This window comes from Trypanosoma melophagium (assembly GCF_022059095.1).
Source record: "Trypanosoma melophagium isolate St. Kilda chromosome Unknown ctg4segment1, whole genome shotgun sequence".
NCBI classification, from domain to species: domain Eukaryota; phylum Euglenozoa; class Kinetoplastea; order Trypanosomatida; family Trypanosomatidae; genus Trypanosoma; species Trypanosoma melophagium.
In genome coordinates, this window is record NW_027125179.1 from 506,120 (window position 1) to 532,300 (window position 26,181).

A 26,181-nucleotide genomic window follows, 5' to 3' on the forward strand; every position below is an offset into this window, starting at 1 on the left:
CGCTTTGGGGTAAAGTTGTGAGAATGGAAATTCATGCTGATGTCCTTAAATGGGTCTGTTGTACAAATAAAACCTATATTTTACGATTAATTTGAGAGTTCGCTTACTGTTTGTGCGTTTAATTATGATTTTTTTTTATTATTATCTTGGTTTTATGCCATATTTATTTTCTGGTATAAGCAGAATTGCCATACTCTGTAAAGGTGAGTAAAAATGCCTTCTAACGATGCCATGATTAGTCGGGTATGCCGAACCTTCAGTGATGCCTTTGCGAAGGATGAGGCGACGGCACGTGAACAGGGAAAGAAGTATTGGATCACCCGCGTGCTGGGCTCCGGCGCCACGGGCACTGTGCTGTGTGGGAAGCGGATCTCAGACGGGGAGTCCTTCGCGGTGAAGGTGGTGGACATGGAGGGCATGTCGGAGGCCGACAAGAACCGAGCCCAGGCCGAAGTGCACTGCCTGCTGAGCTGCGATTTCTTTTCCATTCTTAAGTGCCACGAGGATTTTGCAAAGAAGGACCCACAAAACGAGGAAAACGTGCTGATGATAGCAGTCGTGCTTGACTATGCAAATGCCGGGGATCTCCGCCAGGAGATTAGAAATAGAGCAAGAAACAAGAAACCGTTTTTGGAACATGAAGCGGGTATGCTTTTCCTACAGTTGCTTCTCGCCCTGCACCACGTTCACTCACGCCATATGATCCATCGCGATATCAAGACTGCAAATATTCTGCTTTGTAGCAACGGTCTTATCAAACTTGGGGACTTTGGGTTCAGTAAGATGTACTCTGCCACCGTATCGGATGATGTTGGTAAGACCTTCTGTGGCACCCCATACTACGTTGCACCTGAGATCTGGCGACGCAAGCCATACAGCAAAAAAGCAGACCTGTTTTCCCTTGGTGTGCTGTTGTACGAACTACTGACCTTAAAGCGGCCTTTTGATGGTGAAAACATGCAGGAGGTGATGCAGAAAACTCTCACTGGTAAATATGAACCCCTTCCTTCATCCATTAGTCCTGAGATGTCAGAGATTGTGGCGTTGCTTCTCAGTGGGGATCCACGTGCTCGGCCTTCAAGCAGTAAACTTTTAAATATGCCTATCTGTAAGCTTTTTATGTCTGGTTTGCTTGAAATTGTTCAAACACAGCCCTCCTTTGATGGACCGCTGCGTGAGGCGATATCATCGCAAATTCAAAATGTAAAACAGCTTCTCAGATCCGAGAAACGTGCAATCGTCCGACAGATGGATGATTCACAAGCTGCCGCCTCCTTTGCGGCGTCTACGACTTTCCTTGAGGGGGCTACACCTTTGGAGGGAATGGGTGACCTCACACTGTACGAAGGTATTGTGAAGAAGCAGAGTGGAAACTTGGCTTGGAAGCGGCGGTATCTATGCATCCTAGGGGTGCTGGAAGATGGGGAAAAGCTTAACAATGGCCAAGTGCCAAAATTTAAGAGCTGGAATCTAGTTCTTGCTGTTACGAAGGATACTATTAGACAACAGTGCATTGCCACTCCTTTTGCTGAACTTGAAGATGTGTTTCCAGTTCCAAGCAAATATACTGGTTCGGGAGCACAACACGTATTCGCGGTTGCTTTTAAAACCGGAAAACGTTTACTGTTTCAGGCTCGGGGTGAAGCGGAGCGAGGTGAGTGGATGGAGAAAATTCAGGAAGCGTTGGGATTAGATGATCCTGATTAGTGTCTTTTTTTTTCATTATTATGGTTTTCGCTGCTTCATCTTATGGAATCAGCAGTTAATATTAGGATCGTGTAGAAAATCTTTGTTTCTTTTTTCTGGTTTTCTTTTTGTGTTGAAGGTGAAAATTTTTTGTGGATATTTGAGTTTATGTTTTTTTTTTAATTTGTGTTTTTTTGTCGAATAATGAAAAACGTGTGTGTTGGTGTTCTTGCGTGTATAGGAATATTTTTTTTTTTTACTGTTTCCATTTCTTCTGAGTTTGTAGATGGTTGTGGTTATATATATATATATATATATATATGGTTCGCTCTAGATATAGGTGATCATGTTGTGCATACGTGTGACTGCCTGTTTTTTTTTTTTTTTTCTGCAGTAGTGTTGTTTCCCTAGATGCATTAAATATAGCTGCAGTACGTAACGTTATCTTTCCTTTTCTACAAAGCATGAAGTTTGTCTGTTTTGGTGACGGGGTTCGATATGAGTAATCCCTTTTTTTATTTTTATTTTTTCCCTTCTTTGATGCTGTTTTTACGGTTGCGCGGTAATTTCGACACCGCATTTCACAGAGACAAAGGTGCAGGTTAGTAAAGATATAGAGAAAAAGCCTGATGTGTTGCCACCAGCCTGTAATGAATCGGCATAAGTCTATAATTGTGGTATTTGGCTGAAATTTTTTTGTTTTGTTTTGCTTGTGTTTACTCCTAATTATTATTTTTTGTTGTGTATGTGGGGTGAGCAGGGAGGAAACACATCTGCGTTTAATGTGTAACTAGAGTGAGATCTGGCAAACAACACTAAGGCAGATTGAAGAAAAAGCAGCGAATATGTTGCGATTATGGAGGGAAAGGTTGAGTATAAAAAAAACGAGTGATAATGTTCAACAAATTTAATTCCTCATTTAAAGGATTAAGTATGCACTCCTTCCTGTTAACTTGTATATCGTTTCTCTATTTTTTTTTTTGCATTATGGTTTTGGGCACACGTGATCCCTCGCTTTTGCCGTTTATCTCTCTTTCTCTTACCAACCACCCCATTATATTTATTTATGTGTCTGTATACAACCGAAGCTCCCTCTTTATCCTTTCTTTTTTTGGTTCATTACTTATATGCATGTATACTTACAGGTAGAGAGAATGATATCATCCACATATTCATCTGTGTTACAGTAAAATGGCATGAAGTAAAAAAAAAAAAGAAATGAAAGAAGTAGCAGAATTAGTTGCTTAAAGTCTTCTTGCTCAGAATTTTTCTTTCGTAAAACGCAATAATAGGGGATAAGACATTTTGTCTTGTCTTGCTTAAACCAAGAAGAAGAAGCAGAATAAAAAATTCAGACAGAATATTCAATATGAAACAAAAATTCTATAAATAGAACTGTGAAAAAGCAAGTGACCATACGGTGAAAATGGACCTTGTAGAATTGTACTTTCTATGTGTCAGCTCCTTTTCATTATTCATTGTTTTCTGTCGCCTTATTTGTAAAGATGGTGTTTTGTCATTTGATTTTTATCTTGTCATCATAAACTGCTCAGAGTAGTATCATATATATATATATACTTGGGTCGTGAGGAAATACGATAAATCTGACCTAAAGGGGGGTAATTGCGTGTTGTGTGAAAGTTGAGATTGAGGAAAATCAAGAAATACGTAATCAAAGTGCAAAGAAACATTAGAAAAACTAACAAAAACTACTGTAAATCTCTATGTGAGATTTATCTCGAGAACTTGCTGCCACCACAAAGTCGAACCACAAATAAAAGTTTGTTTTCCTCAAAAAAATGCGTATTTAAAAAAAAACTAAAAACAATATGATTATGAAAAATGTTTTCAATATTTTTATAATATATAATGCCAGTTATAACATAAGGCTCGAAATGTTGTGATACCAGCCTTTTCTTTAAACCCTTTTTCAAAAAAAAAACAAGAAAGCATAAAAGTAGCTATAAAAAAAACCCCTAAAGATAGTCCCCATACTCTGTAAAGGTGAGTAAAAATGCCTTCTAACGATGCCATGATTAGTCGGGTATGCCGAACCTTCAGTGATGCCTTTGCGAAGGATGAGGCGACGGCACGTGAACAGGGAAAGAAGTATTGGATCACCCGCGTGCTGGGCTCCGGCGCCACGGGCACTGTGCTGTGTGGGAAGCGGATCTCAGACGGGGAGTCCTTCGCGGTGAAGGTGGTGGACATGGAGGGCATGTCGGAGGCCGACAAGAACCGAGCCCAGGCCGAAGTGCACTGCCTGCTGAGCTGCGATTTCTTTTCCATTCTTAAGTGCCACGAGGATTTTGCAAAGAAGGACCCACAAAACGAGGAAAACGTGCTGATGATAGCAGTCGTGCTTGACTATGCAAATGCCGGGGATCTCCGCCAGGAGATCAAGAGCCGTGCAAAGGCAGCACGTGCTTTTCGTGAACATGAAGCAGGTCTGTTGTTTATTCAGGTCCTTCTCGCCCTGCACCACGTTCACTCACGCCATATGATCCATCGCGATATCAAGACTGCAAATATTCTGCTTTGTAGCAACGGTCTTATCAAACTTGGGGACTTTGGGTTCAGTAAGATGTACTCTGCCACCGTATCGGATGATGTTGGTAAGACCTTCTGTGGCACCCCATACTACGTTGCACCTGAGATCTGGCGACGCAAGCCATACAGCAAAAAAGCAGACCTGTTTTCCCTTGGTGTGCTGTTTTACGAGCTACTGACCTTAAGGCGGCCTTTTGATGGTGAAAACATGCAGGAGGTGATGCAGAAAACTCTCACTGGTAAATATGAACCCCTTCCTTCATCCATTAGTCCTGAGATGTCAGAGATTGTGGCGTTGCTTCTCAGTGGGGATCCACGTGCTCGGCCTTCAAGCAGTAAACTTTTAAATATGCCTATCTGTAAGCTTTTTATGTCTGGTTTGCTTGAAATTGTTCAAACACAGCCCTCCTTTGATGGACCGCTGCGTGAGGCGATATCATCGCAAATTCAAAATGTAAAACAGCTTCTCAGATCCGAGAAACGTGCAATCGTCCGACAGATGGATGATTCACAAGCTGCCGCCTCCTTTGCGGCGTCTACGACTTTCCTTGAGGGGGCTACACCTTTGGAGGGAATGGGTGACCTCACACTGTACGAAGGTATTGTGAAGAAGCAGAGTGGAAACTTGGCTTGGAAGCGGCGGTATCTATGCATCCTAGGGGTGCTGGAAGATGGGGAAAAGCTTAACGGTAACAAAGTGCCAAAATTTAAGAGTTTGAACTTGGTTCTTGCTGTTACGAAGGATTCTTTGCAGCAGCAGTGCATTGCCACTCCTTTTGCTGAACTTGAAGATGTGTTTCCAGTTCCAAGTAAATATACTGGTTCGGGAGCACAACACGTATTCGCGGTTGCTTTTAAAACCGGAAAACGTTTACTGTTTCAGGCTCGGGGTGAAGCGGAGCGAGGTGAGTGGATGGAGAAAATTCAGGAAGCACTGGGTATAGGGGAAGATTAGATCTTTTTTTTCTATTTTGGTATGTAGCACTTACTTCACAGCTTGAGGAAGGATTAGGTTTATTTTGTTTTTTTTTTTGTTGTTTGTGTTTATTGTTGTGGATTCGTTGATTAGGTACATTTTCGCTGTCTTTAGTGTGGGTTGATTTCTTTTTTTTTTCGTTTTCGTTTAATCGTGTTTTGTCCTCTTTTGTGTGCATTTGTAGATATTAATTTATTTTGTGATTCATTTCATTTGTATTACAGATGGACTTTTTAGGGTGCTAGCGCTTCGTTAGCATTTTTTCTGGTTAACAGGAAGAAATACTTCGTGAAACATGTTTTGTCGGAGGAAAAGCAAAAGAAAAATAGATTTTTTTGTGATTGTCTACATGCAAGGAGTGATGCTTTCTTTTTTTCCATGGAATATGCAGATGAGGAAATCAGCGGTTGAATTTTTTTTCTATCTCTTTTTTTTTTGGTATTTCGCCCAAATTGACTCTGATATTGTTTTTTCTTTTCTTTTACCTTGATTTGATGTGAGAAGGGGAATTTTGAATCAGTTGTCGCGTGATAATTGTGATATTTTTCACTTAAAAATTTCGCATTGAATAGAAATATTCTGAAAGGGTATATATGTTTGTTTTTTTGAGGTTGTCTTACAGAGTAAGAGGGCAGTTGATAGGAAAAACTAATGAAGTGAGAAAGAAGGGTTATGCGTGGTGAAAAATGTTTGTTTTTTATCATACAAAAGTATGTATTTGTAACCTTTTGAGATAAGTCTGCGTGGTTTTATGGTGTAAATATGTTGTTTCTTATTGTATTTTCTGTTAATTACGTCTTGATGCTGAATCCGGCAATAACTATAGATTCTCTTTTGGTGGTGGGTTGTTGCGATGAAGAAGATCGCGTATTACTCCATTTTTCTTCTCTTGTAGTACCCGTATGAATCTTACAAGTCTTTGTTATTTCTCACTTGTAGTTGTCCGTATCTTAGGATAGAAATGAAGTCAAAATACTTGAGGTAAGAAGAGGAGAGTGATTTTGTGTTTTGTGTATGTATTTATGCTACGGACAGTGTAGGATAATCCTGTCGCATGATTTTTTCTTTGTACTGTTTTCCGGTTCTCGTGTTTATTTTTGCTGTAATGTTTATTCAAGACACTTTTTCTCCGTTGAAATTTGTGATTCTACCTTTGTATGTGAAATATTTGATTTTTTTTTTTTCTCAATCCCTTGCAAATAGGTTTTACTACCGTTCCTCCTTGTAGAGTTGATTGACCTTGCTTATATTCTTTCTTCAAGCAGACTGGCCTGTGTGTCTGTGTCTGTGTGTGTGTGGGTCTTATTAGTGGTACTTCAACTGGAATAGAAAGATTGATAGATAGAGAATGAGAGAGATGTGTTTTCGGTCTTCTTTATGTAAACGGAGCACTTTCTTTCTTCATGACCCATTGTCCAGACAAATTCGGTATACATGTACAGGAGTAGTTGGGGCAAATCCGTGTGAAGCTCACGTTCTCTACACATCCTATCGCTGGTGTTCTTCGTTGAAGTCATCTGATGTTTCTGCACATTTGAATGTGTTGATGGATGCTTTTGCAGAAGCGCGGGAGCTTATTGTAGAAGCAAAAGAAAGTATAGGAAGTGTGTATGCTGCAGAAGATATACAGGATGCAAAGGAACAAACCGATAAAACATTAGCTTTATGGGAAGAATTACAAACACATCTGAAGGAATCAGGCGATTTAGCAACATTAGAACGTTTGAGAAAGGAACATAGTCTCAAAATGGCACAACTTCGTGCAGAGCTAGAGGACGCTGAACATGCACTTAATGATTAATGCATAAGTTTTTTTTCTAGTTGTACATCCCCTTCTGAAAGTTACTGAATCTATGAGGTTCATTGCATTGGTTTAGTTCCTTATTATGTGGTTCCACATATTTCTCAAGTAGATCTGTCTACTTTGTATATATATATATATATATATATATTTATTTATTTATTTATTTATTATGTGTATCTGTTCTTATTGACTTCTTTTTATTTTCCCTTCACTTTTATATCTTTCTTTCTTTTTTTCTCTCTCTCTTTTATATTTTAAAAGTACGCTTGTGGTAAACATCCCTGTGTCTGTGTGTCTTTGTGTTTATTTCCTTTATTTTAGACATTTAAAGACACATATAATGGGTGTTCCAGATTTCCTCAAGTTTGCTGCGCGGGTCTCACCAGATGCACTATGTCGAGTTCCCAAAACCGGTAATGCTGCCCCGATAGAGTTTGACTTTGTTCTGGTGGATGCGACGAATGTCTTTCAAACTATTGGATTGCACGCACTTTCAGAGTTTCTATTATTACCGAAATTACACGTAAAGCGGGCAGTTATATTTACCGTGGATGCCCAACGACATCGTGCAGGAACGGCCAGAAGTCATCGTACGCATGCCACTGTATTGGATACTGATGTTTCCATGCAGCAGTTGTGTTGTAAGTTGCAGGATCATTATAAACAGCGTGGAGGAAAAACGGCGTCACAAGTACTTGTTAGTGGTCGTCAAATTGCAGGTGAAGCGGATTATAAAATTCTTGATATTCAGCGAAACCTCGTTACACAGGCTCTCGCTGCTGGTGAGGATCCACCTACCTTTTGTTTTGTCTCTGAAGATTCAGATGTTCTATCTGGGGCACTCTGTGGACCTGCACCATACACCGTTTCTATTGCCACGAAATTACATGACACTATGTTCGAGATGTGTATTTTGCGACTTTCACATGTCTTGGCGTATGTCGCCATGTGTGTAGATGCAGTTGGAAGCGAGGGTGTGATGGAACAACCATCTGATGTTGACAATCTTGTAAAGAAAAACAAAATAGAGGAAAAGGAAAACATGGAGAAAGAAGAAGAAAAGAATGAGAAAGTGGAAGAGGAAGTTTTTCGCCGTAAAAAACAGGATGGACCTATGGTGGCTACTGGTACACGTGTAGTACTCAGCGACTCAGATAGTGATAACGATGATGACGAGAATGACAATAGTAAGGAGTCAGAAAAACAAAATGTTATATTGGCTTCTGCTATGCCTGTTATCACCGAACAACAAATTGCTGCAGCAGAGATTCTACAAAATAGTTGTGTAGATTTGGTATTTCTCTTCGTTGTCGTTATGGGAAATGGGAGTAATGTTCCTCCTGTTATTCGTGGGGTAACCAAGGTAGATATTCAATCATGCTGGAAAGCCTATTGCCGTATGAAGTATGACACTGCTGATCCTGGACGTGAAAAAGAAATGGGACGTAATTTAATCTGTCTTCATGATTCTGTTGGACTTACCGAACAGCAAACTGACCGTATGGCCTCTATAACTATTGATTGTTCATTTTTGCGAAGTATTATTGAAGCGGCACACTATGCAGATGCCCAATCGCGTCCTCCTGTAGAAGAAGAAAAGGAACGCGCCTTATTATTCCTATCTCAGGCTACTTATACCACTCTTCGCTATATTGTGGCCTGCAATGTTGATCCTGATGCTGCGCGGGATAATACATTTTTGGATGCCCGTCCACTTATGGAAACAGAGGTGGCTGTGCCAAGTCTCGCAGCCTTTCTCTGGGTACTTGGTCAAACACGAAAGAAGACATTACACTTTCCATTAGTGGGATTGGCAACGGAAGAGGTGTTGTCAAGTGCCGCGCGTGGTAGTTCAGCAGTAGAGGCGGCGGTGTCCACTGCAGCTGCGAGAACGCGTGGTAAAGGTAATGAACAGAATGTTATTTTACAGTGGGATGTTGCGAATACGCTTGTCACCCCTGATGTAGGGTTACCACAAACCGTACGGTTGTATAAACTTCTTCCAAGTGCATCAAATGGTGTTGTTGGTAAAACGTTTATGGATCGTCTTCGTTATTCGGTGGAGCAAACATTAGGAAATAATACCGAAACTTTGACACGTAAAACTAAAATGACACTTCTCTCGTCTATTATTGTACTATGGCAGAAATCCATTACACCATATATGTCTACCCTGGATCATATCGCACGACGCGTACATCTCATTTCACCTTTTACAGGAACTGTGGTCTCTGGTAGGGCGGCGGAAACGGCATCTGCAAAAGATGTACCAGCCGCACAAACCACAGGTGTTAAAATGTCGTACAGTTTTGAACTCCGCCGTATGGCTCCTGTGCTTACCAGTGGTGAAGAGAAATCCCTCAGTGCACCTACGGCAAGTGCGGCCCTTCTTAGTGCATTGCGTGTTTCATACGATTATGCAACTGCCCCACAGACTCCTCCTTCCATAATAGTGTGTGAAAATAATAATACTGCTGGTGGCACAAGATTCTCTGAAACAGGAAAACGAAAGAAATATATGCGTGGAAAGGATAAAGCAGAGGGAGAAAATGTTGATGATACAGATTTGGTAAAGAAAAAGATGAAAACAAATGTCTCGGGAAATACTACGGCATCCTTTTCTGATTCAGCAGAGGTAAAGCCTGAAAAGTATCGTCGTCCAGGTAAAAAGGAACGAGAAAAGCTGAAGAAAAAGTACACTAACAACAAGTGAATATAAAATTCTTACATTACCTTCGAGTAAAAATATACGAAAAAATAAAATTTAATCTACTACCTGTAATAGAGATGGTTTGTAAGAGTTGTATTTTATAACCTCTCTTATTACTTTGTCTGTAAAAGAAGGATAGAATTTGTTATTATTGACTGGAGATGTCTTCATTACTAAAAGTATGTATAATAATACTATAGTTTTTTTTAATATATTGTTTATATTTTTTTGTTTCTTTTTTCCCCCTTCCTTTTGAATAATAACCAAACAAACAGAAACCCAAACAAGGCTACATCCTTTTTTTTTTCTCACCATACCTTGTAGCTGTGTAGGTTATATACACACAGCTTTCACTAACGGAGGATGTACAGTAAGTTATCGCCACCACCACGTAATCCCAGAGGAAGAGGCTCAGATGTAAATATCTCCAATGAATTAAGTCCTTCAACGCGAATTGTAGGAAAGTCTATTGCCACAACAACAAGTATGAGAAAATCCACTTAAAACATCCCCCGTAAGGGAGCCGCATTGCGAAATAGAGTAGTTTCTCGTGATTATACACAATCGCAGCAAAAGTTACCTTGGAGTCACAGTTATGATAAATATGTAGAGGAACAAGAAGAAGGAAAAGGATCGGAATATGTCATGAGTGAACTTATTGTTCCATTTCATCTGGATGCTGCTACTCGTTTGATGAAGGATCCCGTACAACCAAGAAAGGCAACAACATTTGATAGATCTGATGTAATGGAGATGCAAATGTCTGTGGAAAAATATGTAGAGGGATTGATACAAACAACAAGACAGCTTTTTATGCAATGATAACGAAAATATAGTACAAGAACTCTAGGGAACAAAAGATATTTCTGTTATACATTTATTTTTGTAAATGCAGCGAGAAATGCGACAACTCAAAGGTAATGATTCCGTTGCAGAAGAACGACAATTAATTGAAAAGGTTTCAAGTTTCTTGGATATGTGAAGAGAAATAAAAAAGAGTGAAAGTGAAAGTGGTATACAAGTGTTTATTTTTTTTTTTCCATTGTATTATCGTACATACATATATTTATATTTATATATTTGTAATTTTCCACTTGGAAAAGAATCCATTCATACTTAGTAGTCTTAGTGAACGGTATCTTAATGGTACTAAAAGATGATAATTCTTTTTTTTTTTGCTCCCCACATTTTCTTTTTCTATACTCAAAGGCATAGAAAAGATATCCTCACCGCTAGACGCTTTTCTGTGATAGGAGAGCAAGAAGGAGCAAAGGAAAATTTAATAATTTATTAAATACAAAATCAGGGGGAAAAAAAATTTGCCTTTGATTAGAGTCTTTTTTTCTTTTTCGTTTTTCGACTGTTTGTGTCTCTCCTCTTAGAGATAACAAAAGAGAAAAGAAACAGAAGAGAGAAACCTCTTATGCAATAAGTCTGGGCAGAAAAGAGTAATTTACTGTTTTCTTTCTTTGTTTGGTTTTATTGTTTTTAGAGAGGGAGTAAACGAAAATAATAATAATAATAATAATAATAATAATAATAATAATAATTCATTTTCCCCTTAGTGGGCTCTTTTTAAACAAAAACAATAAAAAAAAGTGGTGGTAAATAATCATCATTTGGAATGAGTTTATTAGATGATGATGATTCATCCACGTACTGCTCTATGCGTACTCCGCGATCCCGCTTGCCGTCCCTGAGTCCAGAACGGTCAACAACGGGGGTGCAGGAATCCCAGCGTATATTGCAATATGAATTTCCACCGCATAAGAGTTCACAACACCCAAGCAAGGAAGTCTTTGTTAGAGGAACTGAATATGAAAAGGAGGGGGACTCGCAGAAGGAGGAGAAACATAACGAATTGAATGATAGTTGGGATACAAGAAAAGTGTTGGTGGCCACTGAGACTTTGGATTCGTCACCTATTTTTCCAGATGAGGCTGTATTCGATGCAGAGAAACTGGAATCTGCTGTCAATACAAAAGAACATTCTGAGGCGTTACATACTCCTACACATCATGATGAGTCGTCATCTATTGAATTTGTAGTAGATGATACCGCGTCTCATACATCTAGATCACTATCACCAAGTAGTATTCACTTTATACGGGACCCTTCTGTACGAACACTGCGTGAAGCTAGTATGAATAACAGACAGAATAATAACGGTCCTCCTCATCCTAGTGAGGCAATAGAGGCGGGAAAGGTTTTGGAAGTTCCGGTGGTGAATGAAGTAACGAGTGATAATGAAAATGAAAATATGATTAGAAAGAATGTAACAGATGATAATATCCGTAAGACATTAGAACCTAAATGCAATGAAGAAAAGATGCAGAAATCATCTTCACTACACAAGAATTCGAAGGCCTTTTCTCAAGAAGATTTGAGTGATAATCGACATCAGCGAGAACATTCTTCTCGTAGAAGTTCTCATGATGGTAGTTGCTCCGGTCGAAACAAATGTATGCAAAAAGAAATAAAACATGAAAAGAAAATATGTTCGAAGAAATATTCAGCTGATTTTGAAATTCCTGGTTTCTCGCGACACGCGGAATCATCAAAACGAAGTTCTCGAAATAGCAGCAGGGAAAATAGTGTATCACGAGAACGAAGACGACAGCATCACGTAACGGGTAGAAATGACATGACTTTTGAAGGAATAGAGTCACGAGGTGGAGATACAGCAATACGTTTCTCTTCTTTTTCTCATGACGCTGATCGTTATAAAGGAATGCGTTCTTCACATGGAGTGCAGTTGTCTCCACGTCGTGGGAAAAGTATCGTGGTTCCTCACTTTACTAATCACAATCGTAGTCATAATACTAATACTAATACTAGTATGAGCCGGGATAGTTGTACGCCTATTCGTCATCAACGTCTTACAAAGCTTATTGATGGTGTTGCTATTGTAAGTCCCGCATTAGAGCGTCTTCTACAAAATAAGTTTTTAGAATCCCCACTACGTGTACGTCATGAGCGTAAGCAAGAGTTATTGTCTCTGCTCGAAGAAGAAATGAATGTCGTTCGTGAAAAGGTAAAAGAATGTGATACGGCTATGGAAGAGGCTATGCTGCGTAACCCGTATGAACGATTATATCATATGAACAATCGTCGAGATCGGGATGAACGACGTACGCGGATATTACATTATATGAAGTTAAAAGAAGCACGAGAGCGACTTCTCGCAGAAGATGATGAAACAATAGAAAGACGTCGTGCCCAACGGCGAGAATCCGCACGTCGCCGTAAAGAAGTATTTGACCGATTGTACTATACAACACCCACACGAGAGAATAACAGTCGTGATGTATCCCGGCGAAGTGTACGAAGTGAATCCCCACCGTACGTTGTAGATGATGCCTTCTTTCTACGTTTATATGATGAGGCGTTAGAGTCTATAGCGGAGAAGCGAGAACGCATGCGTCAGGCGGAATTAGAACGGGAGCAACGAGAGGTGGAGGATATGTTGCATGCACGTATTCTCGCACACTTGGAATTACATACTTCCCCACGATGTGCACGTACGCCGCAGCAAATGGAGCAGCGAGCTTCTAGTATTCAACGTAAACTCTTACAAGATCCTGCACGTCTTCGTGAGTTTCTCCACAATCGTAAACTCACAAAAAAGGAGGAGGAATTTCTCGCTTGGCGACTCTCTCGACAGGGTCATGTTGATGTGAAGAAGTTAGCAGAGAAAAAGGAGCAAATGGAATTAGAGGGGTGTACATTTCATCCCAAAACAAACAATATGTATAATGCACAATCTGTCTCTTTAAGGTATCCAGGATACACTAGATCAACTGCAGCATCTGCCAGAAGAATGAGAAAGGACGAAGAAGGGGAGAATGCAAATGGGAAAGGTGAACGTCGGTCGTACTCTCGCACACAACAGCGTGCGTGTGAACAGCTGTATGCAAAGGCAAAAAGTATGCGTGAAAGACAAAAAGCCCTTGTTGAGGAAGCTCAAAGAGCTAAAAAAATAGCCTTTTTAAGAAGCAAACTTAAAGAGGACCACCATTTTCGTCGTCGTGTAGAATTAGATCCATCTCTGGCTGAACGTTACATGGCTTCATTAGTAGTCTGAAAAAATATGTAACGATTTTTTGTCCTTTGAGATATTGTTTCTCTTTCCTTTGTGCTTGAGTGCATATTTGTTTCTTTCTTTTTTTTGTTATTATTATTATCATTATTATTATCATCTATTGTTGGTGGTCGTTGTTGTGGTGTTGTTTCTTTCGTTTGTTTATTTATTTGAATTTCAGTGTAAGTCACCTGCTGCATCTCATTCAGTAACGCAATGATGCCTATGACTACTCTGGGTAATCTATTACTAAATGAATCATAATTAGAGGGAATTCTTTTTAAAAGAAATAAAAAAAAATGTTTTCTTTGTATATTACTTTTTTATTCATGCTTTTTCTCTACTTATTTTGTGCTCAACTCAAGGAAACCCATGTTAGTCATGAGAAAAAAAAATTCCTTTATATGTTTTTTTTTCTTGTTTGAATAGGGTGTGTGTGTGTGTTTTTTTTTTTTTGTTATTATTGTTCTACCAGATATTTCCATGTAATGTTCTATTCCTTCTTTTTTGTTTCCTTTCTTTAGAGGGCACTACGTTAAGTTTATCTTGTAGATAATAATAAAGAAAAAAAAAATGCAGCGCTTTTCTAGTGTTTCTCCTCTTGTAAGACGTTTACGGAGACACTCTACTTGTACAAATGAAGTTATATCATTAGTCTTCCCAGTACCGCAGCGTTGTGAGTGTTCACATGCGAGTGGAATATCAACTAGTTGTAATAATAGTAATAATAATAATACAATGGAAACTCAAAGACCTTTGCAGAATGGACGAGATCCGATGTTAACACTGACAACTGTTTTTCGTAATAAACCATCGGCTCTGCGATTACATCGAGAATTAACGCTATGTCTTGCAAACGGTGAAGCAGAGAAAGCAGCTGATCTTGCATCTGTACTGGCAGAAACAGTGAGACGTGTAATACTTCAGGAAACCGATAAGGAGCAAAAGGAAACATCTAAACAAGTAGTATCTACCACTTCTTCTGATAATAGCGTTGACAGTAATACAGAGGGTGTCAAGGATCAAGATATGCCTCGGGTAGTATTAGATGACATTGAATACTCTGTTGAAAAGATGCGTCATAGCCTTATTTCCAATAATGCAAATAATACTGTTAATGCTTTTATTGAAGGAGATGCTAAGAATATCTCTGAAACAGAATCGTCAGAACCATCAGAGTCTTTGAATTTACCTTTCTGGAAACAAACATCTGCTTTACGTGTGACATTGCTGGAAACTTCCTTTGAAATGACACTTCCTGAGGGGGATGATGTGGAGAATCCATTGAGTTTAAAAGGTGCTGAAGTGGAACAGCATGAAAAAGAATGTTTATCTCTTTTAGATGAATATCTGGCACGTGAGCAAAAACGTTGGGAAGCACAGAAAAAAGCTATTGGGAGAGTAATACTTTTAACTGCACAACGACTTGGTATCATTCCTGAGGATTTGTTCAGTTCACGGAATGCGAATAGCAATACCGATACTCCATCAAGTCATGATGGTCGATTTCGTGTTTTTAAGCACTGCAATTTAATTGTACGTGGTGAAGTACCAGAAACGGCAGAATTACTGCAATTAAAAAGTCCAGCAGATAATGATATTCATGCAACAGTTGCAGAGGAATTGAGGATTCTTGTACAACGTATGGAAGAACGTGGTTGTCCACTTTCTCCGCGGGAGAAGGAGATGGCTCTCTTTGAACTTATCATGACAAAGAGTAAAATGCGATATATTGTGGGTTTACATCGTGAACTTCAAGTGGCCTTGGATGAATCAAATAAACTACGTGAACTGTGCTCACAGAAGAAATTATCTATTGCATCTGAAGCTTTTTCGCATGAAGTTATTGAAAAACTCAATAAACTGGAACCAGATGGCACAGAAAAGTCTGCAGAAGAAGTGGAACTTATCGAATTGCTGTCTACGCCAGTTATTCCCTTTACATTTATGATGAAGATGTGTCTCTGGTTTGATATCCCAAAAGGTGAACAAGAGACACTGTAAATCCGATTAATTGTGTTTCTGTATACGTACACAAAGAAAAAGAAAGAGAGGTGGTGGTGGGAAACATTAAACTCGTATTTCTCTTCTTTATTGGGAATAACCAGATTGATTGTCTGTAGGTAATTTCTCTTTTTTGTTGTTATTGTTGCTGTTATTATTATTATTAATATTATGTCTTTGGTGATCTTTTTCTCTCTTTTTTTCCTTTCTCTCTTTTTTTTTTTGTAGAGTAGTGCGAGAGGGACAAACTCAAACATTATATCTATATACTTTTGAGGAAGAGACTCTTATAGTGTGGTTGTGAGTTTCTATTCCTCTCTCGCCCCCTCTCCGTTATTGGATCAGGGAATAATAATAAGAAAAAGAAATACGGAGTGAAGTAAAAGAGGCAGAAAATATTTAAGAGAAAAGAAAAGAACAAATGTCTCGAAAACGTGGTACAACATCTAGTGATCAAAAAAGTGGTGCAGATGAATTAGTGTCATTAGTAGGTTTTAGTGGAGGAATTATTCCTGAATTAAATGAAGGATTACAACGGGTTGGTCATACCATTGTAGTCTATAGACATGATTTGTATCTTTATGGTGGATATGGACCAAAAAATACGTATTCAACTGGAATATTTTGCAACGTAAAGATGACTTTACATTGGAAAGAATTACGTGGTGTGGGAGTTGTACCTACTGGACGTGCTAATCATACATCTATAATGTATGAAAATAAAATGATTATATATGGAGGTCAACGAAATCTGGATGTTTTCGATGATTTATATATTGTTAACCTTGATAATATGCGGTGGGAAAAGGTTAATTTTGAACGGGCACAAGGTCCTGGTCCTGTTTTCTCTCATGTAGCAGTATATGTACCTCCCACACAATCTATGATTGTTATTGGTGGTTTTCATCAACGTCAACATAATATGTATATTGCACATTCTTTCGATATTAGACATCGTGTATGGAATGGTATTAGAGGACCAAATTCAGTAAATCCAAGTCATGTACAGCTTTGTTGTGCTGCATTCCATAGTGCATCATCATCATTAGTAGTTATTGGTATAGTTGAAAAGGAAGTATTAGCAACGGTAGCATGTGATCTTCCTACTGTATTTATGATGAATGTTCACTCTGGTGTATGGGTGGAAATTAATACACCATCAGCACCTGAAAGTCCCATTCCTTTTCGTATAAATAATATTTGGGAGTACTTTATTCGTGATGTTATTACTATGGGAGGTGTTTATGATGATAGACAACAAGAATGGTATTTTCCCATGTTATTAGCTCCAATTGAAAATCAGCTTACACGACGTAGGGGTGATAAAGCTACTTCTGTATTAACAGCAGATTCTAAAGTAAAATTCAGACAAAAAGTTTCTAATTATGGCTTTTTAGTACTACAATTAGAAAATATGACATGGTCTATAGTACCTGCAAAATTTCCTAAACAAGTTATCTCTGATCTAATGCAACGAAACTTAAGTAAAGCTAGTACTATACAAGAGCATCATACTGCAGTAGGACGAAATAAAAAGAAAACAACACATTCTAATAAGTTTTCTAAGCCTTTATATTCTGTTAGTGGTGTTTCACGTTTTCAGAGAAAATATGCTTTAGTTGTCGTTAACTCATCAAGTGTTCGAAGGCAACGTTCAAGTCAGAAAATTATAGTTATGCATGGTGGTGTAACTTCTGAAGATTATATAATGCTTTTATTTACCCCCATCATAAAGAAACGTGGAAATAATTCAGTTAGCGCAGCTAGTTCCTTCGCTGCTTTTTCTGATAGTGAATCTTTTGCATTTTCATCATTTCCACGTCCTGGAGTTAGTTTTGGTTTTTCGAGTAATAGTGTATGGGATGATGAACAAAGTGTATCTGAGGCGGACTTAAGTCGATCGGTATCAGAAAATGTTTCTCAAAAAAGGCAAGAGTCAGATCCTGTTGATGAAGAAGTTGATGAAAATATAATGGTGGGACACTCACATCGTATTGATAGTGATTCAACTCTTTTACCTATATATCCTACTACACGAAATAATGCAAATGCTCATCGTTTTGCGGTACTATATCATCCTCGAAGTGCTGTACATAAAGATAAACTTTTACCAGATCCAACATGTCCAGTTGCCATTATGGATAAAGAATCCGATGTAAGAGCATGGGCAGAAAACTATTATGCTGAGACAAGAGAGTGGGTTGCAACAAGTTTAGAAACAGCAAGAGAGGAAGAATTGGCAGCTCGTAAAAATCGTAGTAGAGGAAGACGTTCTAATAAAGGGAATGCTGATGATGATTTAGATTCTTCTGATAGTTTATCTGATTCCTCTGGAGCATCTATTGAGACGAAAGGTACATTTGGTTCTTCATCCTCAAAACCATTAGCTCCGATTCAACCATCCAAACCGAAAGACTTTTTTCTTGAGAAAAACTTGGAAGTTTTTTCATTTGGTAACATGGAAATTCGAAGAGTATCAGGTCATGGTAAAACACCTTTTCTATTTTCTGGTGAAACCTTAGATAGTATCGGAAGACTCCGTATTTCTGTAAAACGAAATCATGAAGTACAACGACTACCCTCTACGGTATTTCAACGCGCTTCTCTTGGTAATATCACAGACGTTGGTGGGGCTACGGCGTTTCTCCTTATGGAAGCCGCTCTTCAACGTGTGGGTGATGGTTCAGATGAATTACGACGTCGACGAGCCCTTATTCGATGGCGCTATTTACGTGTGATGGTGTTGAATGGAGAGGCCACGTTTATTATGCACCGCGCGAAACAAGATGAGGCGCGAGAGCGGGGCGTAATTGTTTCAAGTACATCACAACTTGTACTCGCCCCCGATCTGCAGATTAAAGGACCGGCACATAAGAGAGTCACGACACGGCCTATTCCCTATGCGGTTCCTGTGCTACCGGCTCACATAGTGCGATCATCGGAGGTGACCCAAAATGGATTGGTGATGTATCATTGTGTTAAAAATGTAAAGTAAGAAAGTATGAATTTGGTGAAAAAAAGTGGAAATAAAAATAAAAAGAGAGAAGGAGAGAAAACTCTTTTTATTCTTTTCTTCCACGTTTTTTTTTTTGTTTTCTTTTTGTATGGGTAGTTGGGGAATAGAGATGCATACATGTTTTTCCTTTTTCTTTTTTTTTTCTTTGAAGATTCTTTCTTTGGAATGTGAATATGAAATGTTTTTTTTTCTTTCTGATATATTCTTCCTCTGATTGAAATAATTATTTTATCCCGTTTTAACTTGAAAGAACGATTAGGAAGAAGCACCGCATGAGTCTTGTTAATATTTCTAAATATAAATTATTTTTTTTTTCTCTCCTTTTTTTTTTTCTTTGAAGGGCATAGGGAGCATAATAGAAGGTGACGAGTGACGGCGTACAAAGGGGTGTATTAGAATTACACTCATATAAATAAGAGATAACATCCTTTATATATATATATATATGTTTTTTGCGCTTTATCAGAACTGACATCTCACTCCAATGTTACAATCAAAAACCGTAAATAAAGGTGAAACGTCACGCACCAAAGGTCAAGACCTCTCAGCAGGGAGAAGCAATCGTGTTGGTGATAACTCCGTACAAAGATCTCGATGTCGCCCCAGAGAAACACGATCACCTCTACAAGTAATGCGGGAAAAAATACGTTCTTTATCTAACCGCACCTTACAAACCCCACGGAGCTCTGAAAGAGGTTTACTAACCCCGAGAGAAACTTCTGGATTACATGAAAGCAATCATACAGGTTTTGAACTTTGTTTCCCCTGGCGACGTGAGGGGCATTGCGGAATTTGGACACCAAGGAGCAATTTGTCCCATAATGCAACTCCTCGACAACAGGCTGAACTCTCAGGATCTGGTTCAGCACGAGGTTCGAGAAGAGTTATTTTTCCAGGTTCAATCCCTATAGCTTCTAGTCCAGCTTTGGCAGATGCTACTAATGGTAATAAATCACTTTCTTCCAGTTTGTACCGTAGTAGTGGTATATGTCGTGGATTGGAAGAGCCTTTGGTGCAACCGCAAAGAGTTGGAAGTCCTGCTGCAATTTCGCCTCCACGTTGCACTTCCCTTGCTCATCCTGAAAAAACTCCTCATAGACATATTATATATGTTGATAAACTTCCTATTAGTGGGGTGAGTGAAAATTCTAACTGGCGAATATTTCATTCTACTGTATTAACTCCTCGTTCTCCTGCAAAAGGTAACAACAATGGTAACTGTAGCGGTAGCGTTACTCCTCGAAGCTCTCGCAGAAAATCTCCCATAAGACCAAGAGAATATGAGGATCCTTCTGCGCCTGGTGAAGTTACCTTTAAACTAAATAATGCAGATATTCAAGAAATTATTGAATCTATTCCAATTGATTCAATGTTACTCAGTATGGAGACACCTGGACGTTTCGTGGACGGTAATGGAGAAACACCTATTCAAACACATAAATATTCTCACCCCAGTGTTGCTTCTCTATGTCTTTCAGAGCCAAAAACTCATGCAGTATTCGTCCCTAACAGTGAGTTAAACGGTGAGGTCCAAGAAGTAAAAGGAGAAGAAGAAAATGGAAAAAATGTTGTGCGGCCAATTCCTCTATTCAACCATGAATCTATGGCATCTCCTGAGGTGAAAGCCCCCTCAGATAGCGATTCTTCAACACCGCACCCTTGTATTAATGGATCTCGTCCTCGTTCTGAATCCACTGCGACTTCAACGCCAAGAAGTGATGTGGCACCATCGTATGTTCCTGTACCTAATGGAGATGGGTCAGTAAAAGCAACACCGAGATCATTACAGGGCTTATTCTTGACACCAAGAGGGACACAAGAAAAAGCATCTAATGTACCACCTTCTAATGCGATTGATCCAGAAAAGTCAGCAAGTAATGGTAAATGGAAAGAACAGAACCGTGAAGAGACAAGTAATGACAATAACTCAGTATCCAGAGGAAGTGGAATTCTTTTGGCAATTGGTACTGAAAAGAAAAATGTTCCAATGGCATCAGAATTGCAAACCAATGGATCAGCACCGAGAAGTGTCACATTTAAAGCTGAACAAGTTCCAGTTTCTGCTGTTCACTCTCAAAAAGCTGGAGGAAATGAAGTGGTTGTAGCTGAAAATAAATTTTCTCCGTCAAAGGATATCAAACCTACATCTCAAGGAGAGAAGCATTCAGCTCAACTCTACGGAACCAAGCTTGAATTAACTCCCCCATCTTCAGTACAACATGAATGTGAAGAAACAAGTGAACATTGTAGGTCGGTAACTGGGGAAAGTGAATTTCCTTTGTATGGGAACACTGAAAAAAATAAAACTTCAATTCCGCCAGAACTCCAAACTAATGGAACGACGTCAAGGGGAGTAACACTTCAAAAGGAGAATGGTTTGCCCACATTGTCTGATTCTCATGAGGTGGGGACGGTTAATTCAGATGCCCTTCTGACCCAGAATAATCTCGGTGAATGTAGAGCCAGCATTGCCAATAAAGGTTCTGTAGAAACCCAAGAGGCTTGTTTTTCTTCTGGGTGGTCACGTGGTGTCGCCCCTGATGGTGATACCAAAGAAGCACCAATACTGTTACCTTCACCAGACGTCATAGTACTTACCCTTGTAGGTCGTTGAGCAGGTGCAGACGAAGCTATGGTAGACTTTCTGATGTCCAGAAGTTATATGAAGTAAGCAAAAAAATCTCTCTCTCTCTCTCTCTATATATATATATATATATATGTTTTTTCAAGAGAGAAATACTGTATTCTCTTATGTATTCTCCATGTTGGATAGCTAAATTGAAGCAAAGGATAAAAAAAAAAAAACAGCTCGAACTTGTTTGAAAAAAAAGACAAAAAAATGAAAGGTACACGAAGTTAATTATTGTTATGAAAATATAAAAATCGGAGTTTTCTTTTTATATGTTGCTTTTTTTGTTTTTCTTTCTCATTGTCACCCTCCCCCCTCTTCATTTAAGGCCTGCTCAAGCCACTATTTTACGAGTGGACTTGATACGTGAGTACTGCGGCCTGTAGAAGTGTTGGAAGCAAAATAAAAAAAATATCATTTTCTATCATCTCTAACTATTTTCTTTGGTGTTCCTTTCTTTTTTTTGTTTTTGTCTTTTTGTTTGTGTGTGTGTATTTGTATGTATGTAGTGTGCAAGTCTAGTTGACCTGTTCCAAAATGTTCTTTTATCATCCGAGACTGCTCTTTACATTTTTATAGGAGCCGCCTTTTTCCTTTTTTTTTCTCCAATTTGGCGGATGAAGTGGTCTTGTTATTGCTAATCATGCATCCTTTGGGTGAGGTATTCATCGTGGGGAAGTCTCTGAGATGAAATATGCATAGTTTTTGGTTTATATTTGTATTTTTTTCTTACTTTAATTGAGATAAAAATGTTTTTCTTTTTTATTTTTGTACTTATTAATCTCATTTCTTTTCTTTCTTCTTCCTTGTATTTTTATCTATGGGATATTTCATCTCATATAGTCTTTTGAGCACTGTGCTTCCTACCGTGTTAATTTCAAGTATGAAGACTGCTCGCGATAATGGTAATCGCTGGGGAACCAATGTAGCTCCAGGGTCTCTAACTCAGTCCTCTGGTGTTACAGCAAATGGCAGGGAAAAGGCTGACTCAAGAGATGACGATTCACCCATTAGTAGGTGGCGTAAATCACGTAATGCAGAAGGATCAATATCAGCTACTCCTGCGTCCTCTGCTTCAGCAAGTCGTGTACGAACTTCTGATGTTACAGCAAAAAATCAGGAACCATCAAAGGCTACTCCTTATTCTCGCAGAACGATTGAAACTTTTCCTGTGGGGAAAGTAGATGCGCCCACAAGTTCTGTTCCTTCCACTGTTTCACGGTCTTCTGCTCCTGTGGTAAATGGCAGGGAAAAGGCTGACTCAAGAGGTGACGATTCACCCATTATTAGGTGGCGTAAATCACGTAATGCAGAAGGATCAATATCAGCTACTCCTGCGTCCTCTGCTTCAGCAAGTCGTGTACGAACTTCTGATGTTACAGCAAAAAATCAGGAACCATCAAAGGCTACTCCTTATTCTCGCAGAACGATTGAAACTTTTCCTGTGGGGAAAGTAGATGCGCCCACAAGTTCTGTTCCTTCCACTGTTTCACGGTCTTCTGCTCCTGTGGTAAATGGCAGGAAAAGGCTGACTCAAGAGGTGACGATTCACCCATTATTAGGTGGCGTAAATCACGTAATGCAGAAGGATCAATATCAGCTACTCCTGCGTCCTCTGCTTCAGCAAGTCGTGTACGAACTTCTGATGTTACAGCAAAAAATCAGGAACCATCAAAGGCTACTCCTTATTCTCGCAGAACGATTGAAACTTTTCCTGTGGGGAAAGTAGATGCGCCCACAAGTTCTGTTCCTTCCACTGTTTCACGGTCTTCTGCTCCTGTGGTAAATGGCAGGGAAAAGGCTGACTCAAGAGGTGACGATTCACCCATTATTAGGTGGCGTAAATCACGTAATGCAGAAGGATCAATATCAGCTACTCCTGCGTCCTCTGCTTCAGCAAGTCGTGTACGAACTTCTGATGTTACAGCAAAAAATCAGGAACCATCAAAGGCTACTCCTTATTCTCGCAGAACGATTGAAACTTTTCCTGTGGGGAAAGTAGATGCGCCCACAAGTTCTGTTCCTTCCACTGTTTCACGGTCTTCTGCTCCTGTGGTAAATGGCAGGGAAAAGGCTGACTCAAGAGGTGACGATTCACCCATTAGTAGGTGGCGTAAATCACGTAATGCAGAAGGATCAAAATCGGCTCCGGTGATAGAGAACAGGTCAACTCCCCCAGTGTCAACATCGGTACCATCAAGGGGTGGTCCTACAGAGAGAGGATCTGTTAGAGCTTCAAAAGATACATCATGTTTCGACGTTTCGGAAAGCGCGGCGGGTAAGCAGACAACAGAGTATAACGTGTATTACACCAGAGACCGCCCTTTTCAATGGCAAAGTTCATCTAACAAAGTTTCTGCAAAGCCTCCTATTGTTGTGCAGAATGTACGACCCCCTTTGAGGCACTCACCACGACCGGTTAGAGACGCTGAGAAGGAGGGAACAGAGACACGGGAAATTGTAGTACCATATGGACGTGATTCAAAACGTCATGGTAAGTCTCCTGTTGCTAATGTGATATCTCCAGTATGGCCTGTACGCAGTGAAGAATCTGAGAGTGAAGATTTCCCCTCCTTTACTTCAATCCGGCGATCTGTGCAGGGTGGTCATATACCACTACATACGCAGAATGATGGACAGGCAGAATGGCGAGAAAACATAGTGTGGAGTGCCCGACAACGACGTGGAAGCCCTCGTCGTCCGTCCCGCTATGGTGGATCTCGTTTGTCATCCTGCAATGGGACTCCGATTGGACGTTCGGCCTCGGCATTCAATGCACCACGGATGTCTTCAGATAATGAGGAACTTGCTAATTTTTTAGGTTCATACAGCAATCGTCCACGGCGATATTCTTCAACAACTGTATTACGCGATAAAACGAGATTTCAATCAGTTGTACCAAATAGACTGGTTGAATTACCAACTTCTGTGCATAACAGTGCATGTCGTAAGGAAGTTACAAAGTCACCAGATAAGAAGTATAATCTTTTAGATGATGAGTGTGATGAATCATCTGCATTGTTAGAGGAGGAGCTTTCAAGTCTATTACTTAGCCTAGAGATGTATCAAAAGCGATTGGAGCGAGCAGCAGTTATCGTAAACCTTGAGAGGCAACGTCGAACGCGTTCTTGAGCATTTTATCCTTTTTTTTTTGTACCTTGGTGTATATTAGTATGCGTGTAGTCGCTTCTTTTTCACCTTTACAATCAATGTCCAGTCTTTCGAAAAAAGGAAGAAAGAAGAACGAGTGATTTCTTTCTTGATTCCTAGAAAAAGGCTTCGCGTATAAATATATACCTGTATATATGTCTGTGTATTTTTGTGGATCGAGAAAGAAGGAGAAAGTACTTGTGCTTAATCTTGTTGGTGACTCTAGGGCACACCAAGAAGAAAAAAAAAACAAGAAAAAAAAGTTTTACGGTAGATAAGAGAAATGAGAAACTAAAAGTGTCAATAATGAACCCAACATGGAGCAAAAAAACTTCTGTCGACCCTCACCACTAACATCCTTCATTGTTACAAGAAATAAGGGAAAGAAAAAGAATATTACACTGAATGAGGATTACTTTTTTTTTGTACGTTTGAGAAAAGAAAAATAAACAAAAAAACCTCTTGATTCTCTAGGTATATATATATATATATATATATATATATATATATATATATATATATAATGTCGTTAGCATGCCGTACGAGGTTGACCTGTGTTGGCGGAGTACATTATATTTAATATATGTACTTTGCTTGATGTGAGGAGACTGCATTACAGAATCAAGGATCGTAGGTGGAGTGAAGAGGTATAATGCCGTTTTTCTTTTTTTTTTTTAAGGAGGGAGGATGAGAACGAAAAAGAGGAGTATGTCTCCTCAGTAGCCAATGATCCCCTATTTTATTTTTCTTGAGAGAGGGATTCTTTTTCTAAAATTATTGGGTCCTCTTTGTATAATATTTTCTTTCTTTTTCTTTTATTTTTATTTTCAATCGGCTTGTTGTTATTACAACCAAGTAAATAATATACATTATAGGTAGAAAAAAAAGGATGGAACAGGGATATCAAGATAATGAACGGAAGGCAGAGGTCCAGGCCTACGTTAAAAAACACAAATTAGATGAACTCTTTTCTATCTTCCTTCAGCTTTTGGTTTACTATAGGCCAGAGGACCCTCGTGCTTTTCTTCAGAATGAAGTTAAGCTTATGCTAGAGGGACCGAAACCCACCCCATTATTTGAGGAGAAGGACCTTGAAACAATGTTCTATCTCATTGATGTAACCAAACAACAATGGGTAACAGTGGATCAACTTCGTAATACCTGCAGAAATCTGGCGACTGCTGCAGGTGGGGGAAAAGTGGCTCTTTCCCCTGAACACGAACAGGCAATTGATAGGGCAGCGGATGAGAGGGGTCTTGTGACAATGGATAAGTTTAAGGAGGTTCTCGCTATGCAGCTGCTTTCAACGGACGTCTGGACAACATATAAAGAAGTGAATGAACCCAACAGTTAGAATGGTGTAAGTTCGAAGTTTGGTAGACAATAGTTGCCGAGAACATATTTGTAAAACAAAAACAAAAACAAGTATGTATTTGTCGTTATTATTGTTTTTCCTTTTAAAGAAAAACGAAGAGAAAACTGGAATCGATTGTTGTGTTTTTGTTTGCTTTACTTCATCTCTTCTATTATTATTATTATTTTTTTTTTTTTGAGCGGAAGAGGGAGGGAAGGGTC

At 39.2% G+C, this 26,181-nt stretch overlaps 10 protein-coding genes across 10 annotated transcripts; all 10 read left to right on the forward strand.

The window, feature by feature from the left end:
- Positions 1–213: 213 nt before the first annotated feature.
- On the forward strand, positions 214–1,707 carry LSM04_009373 (Protein kinase domain; the record flags this gene model as incomplete). Its single annotated transcript, XM_067339106.1, has 1 exon — positions 214–1,707. The coding sequence occupies one exon, from the start codon at positions 214–216 to the stop codon at positions 1,705–1,707; it is 1,494 nt and encodes a 497-aa protein (XP_067188072.1).
- Positions 1,708–3,700: 1,993 nt separating this feature from the next.
- Positions 3,701–5,191, forward strand: LSM04_003464 (Protein kinase domain; the record flags this gene model as incomplete). The annotated part of the gene is made up of 1 exon (XM_067339107.1): positions 3,701–5,191. One exon carries the CDS (start codon positions 3,701–3,703, stop codon positions 5,189–5,191), a length of 1,491 nt encoding a protein of 496 aa, XP_067187828.1.
- Positions 5,192–6,569: 1,378 nt separating this feature from the next.
- Positions 6,570–7,013, forward strand: LSM04_003227 (uncharacterized protein; the record flags this gene model as incomplete). The annotated part of the gene is made up of 1 exon (XM_067339108.1): positions 6,570–7,013. One exon carries the CDS (start codon positions 6,570–6,572, stop codon positions 7,011–7,013), a length of 444 nt encoding a protein of 147 aa, XP_067187817.1.
- A 343-nt stretch (positions 7,014–7,356) lies between these two features.
- On the forward strand, positions 7,357–9,729 carry LSM04_003524 (uncharacterized protein; the record flags this gene model as incomplete). The annotated part of the gene is made up of 1 exon (XM_067339109.1): positions 7,357–9,729. The coding sequence occupies one exon, from the start codon at positions 7,357–7,359 to the stop codon at positions 9,727–9,729; it is 2,373 nt and encodes a 790-aa protein (XP_067187830.1).
- Positions 9,730–11,350: 1,621 nt separating this feature from the next.
- Positions 11,351–13,810, forward strand: LSM04_007216 (uncharacterized protein; the record flags this gene model as incomplete). Its single annotated transcript, XM_067339110.1, has 1 exon — positions 11,351–13,810. The coding sequence occupies one exon, from the start codon at positions 11,351–11,353 to the stop codon at positions 13,808–13,810; it is 2,460 nt and encodes an 819-aa protein (XP_067187971.1).
- Positions 13,811–14,380: 570 nt separating this feature from the next.
- Positions 14,381–15,811, forward strand: LSM04_006806 (uncharacterized protein; the record flags this gene model as incomplete). Its single annotated transcript, XM_067339111.1, has 1 exon — positions 14,381–15,811. One exon carries the CDS (start codon positions 14,381–14,383, stop codon positions 15,809–15,811), a length of 1,431 nt encoding a protein of 476 aa, XP_067187946.1.
- Positions 15,812–16,232: 421 nt separating this feature from the next.
- On the forward strand, positions 16,233–18,806 carry LSM04_002375 (uncharacterized protein; the record flags this gene model as incomplete). Its single annotated transcript, XM_067339112.1, has 1 exon — positions 16,233–18,806. The coding sequence occupies one exon, from the start codon at positions 16,233–16,235 to the stop codon at positions 18,804–18,806; it is 2,574 nt and encodes an 857-aa protein (XP_067187784.1).
- Positions 18,807–19,311: 505 nt separating this feature from the next.
- Positions 19,312–21,441, forward strand: LSM04_002737 (uncharacterized protein; the record flags this gene model as incomplete). The annotated part of the gene is made up of 1 exon (XM_067339113.1): positions 19,312–21,441. One exon carries the CDS (start codon positions 19,312–19,314, stop codon positions 21,439–21,441), a length of 2,130 nt encoding a protein of 709 aa, XP_067187796.1.
- Positions 21,442–22,339: 898 nt separating this feature from the next.
- Positions 22,340–24,588, forward strand: LSM04_002469 (uncharacterized protein; the record flags this gene model as incomplete). Its single annotated transcript, XM_067339115.1, has 2 exons — positions 22,340–22,950; positions 23,019–24,588. The coding sequence occupies 2 exons, from the start codon at positions 22,340–22,342 to the stop codon at positions 24,586–24,588; spliced, it is 2,181 nt and encodes a 726-aa protein (XP_067187789.1).
- Positions 24,589–25,495: 907 nt separating this feature from the next.
- LSM04_008552 (uncharacterized protein) lies at positions 25,496–25,960 on the forward strand (the record flags this gene model as incomplete). The annotated part of the gene is made up of 1 exon (XM_067339116.1): positions 25,496–25,960. The coding sequence occupies one exon, from the start codon at positions 25,496–25,498 to the stop codon at positions 25,958–25,960; it is 465 nt and encodes a 154-aa protein (XP_067188043.1).
- Between the last annotated feature and the right edge of the window lie 221 nt (positions 25,961–26,181).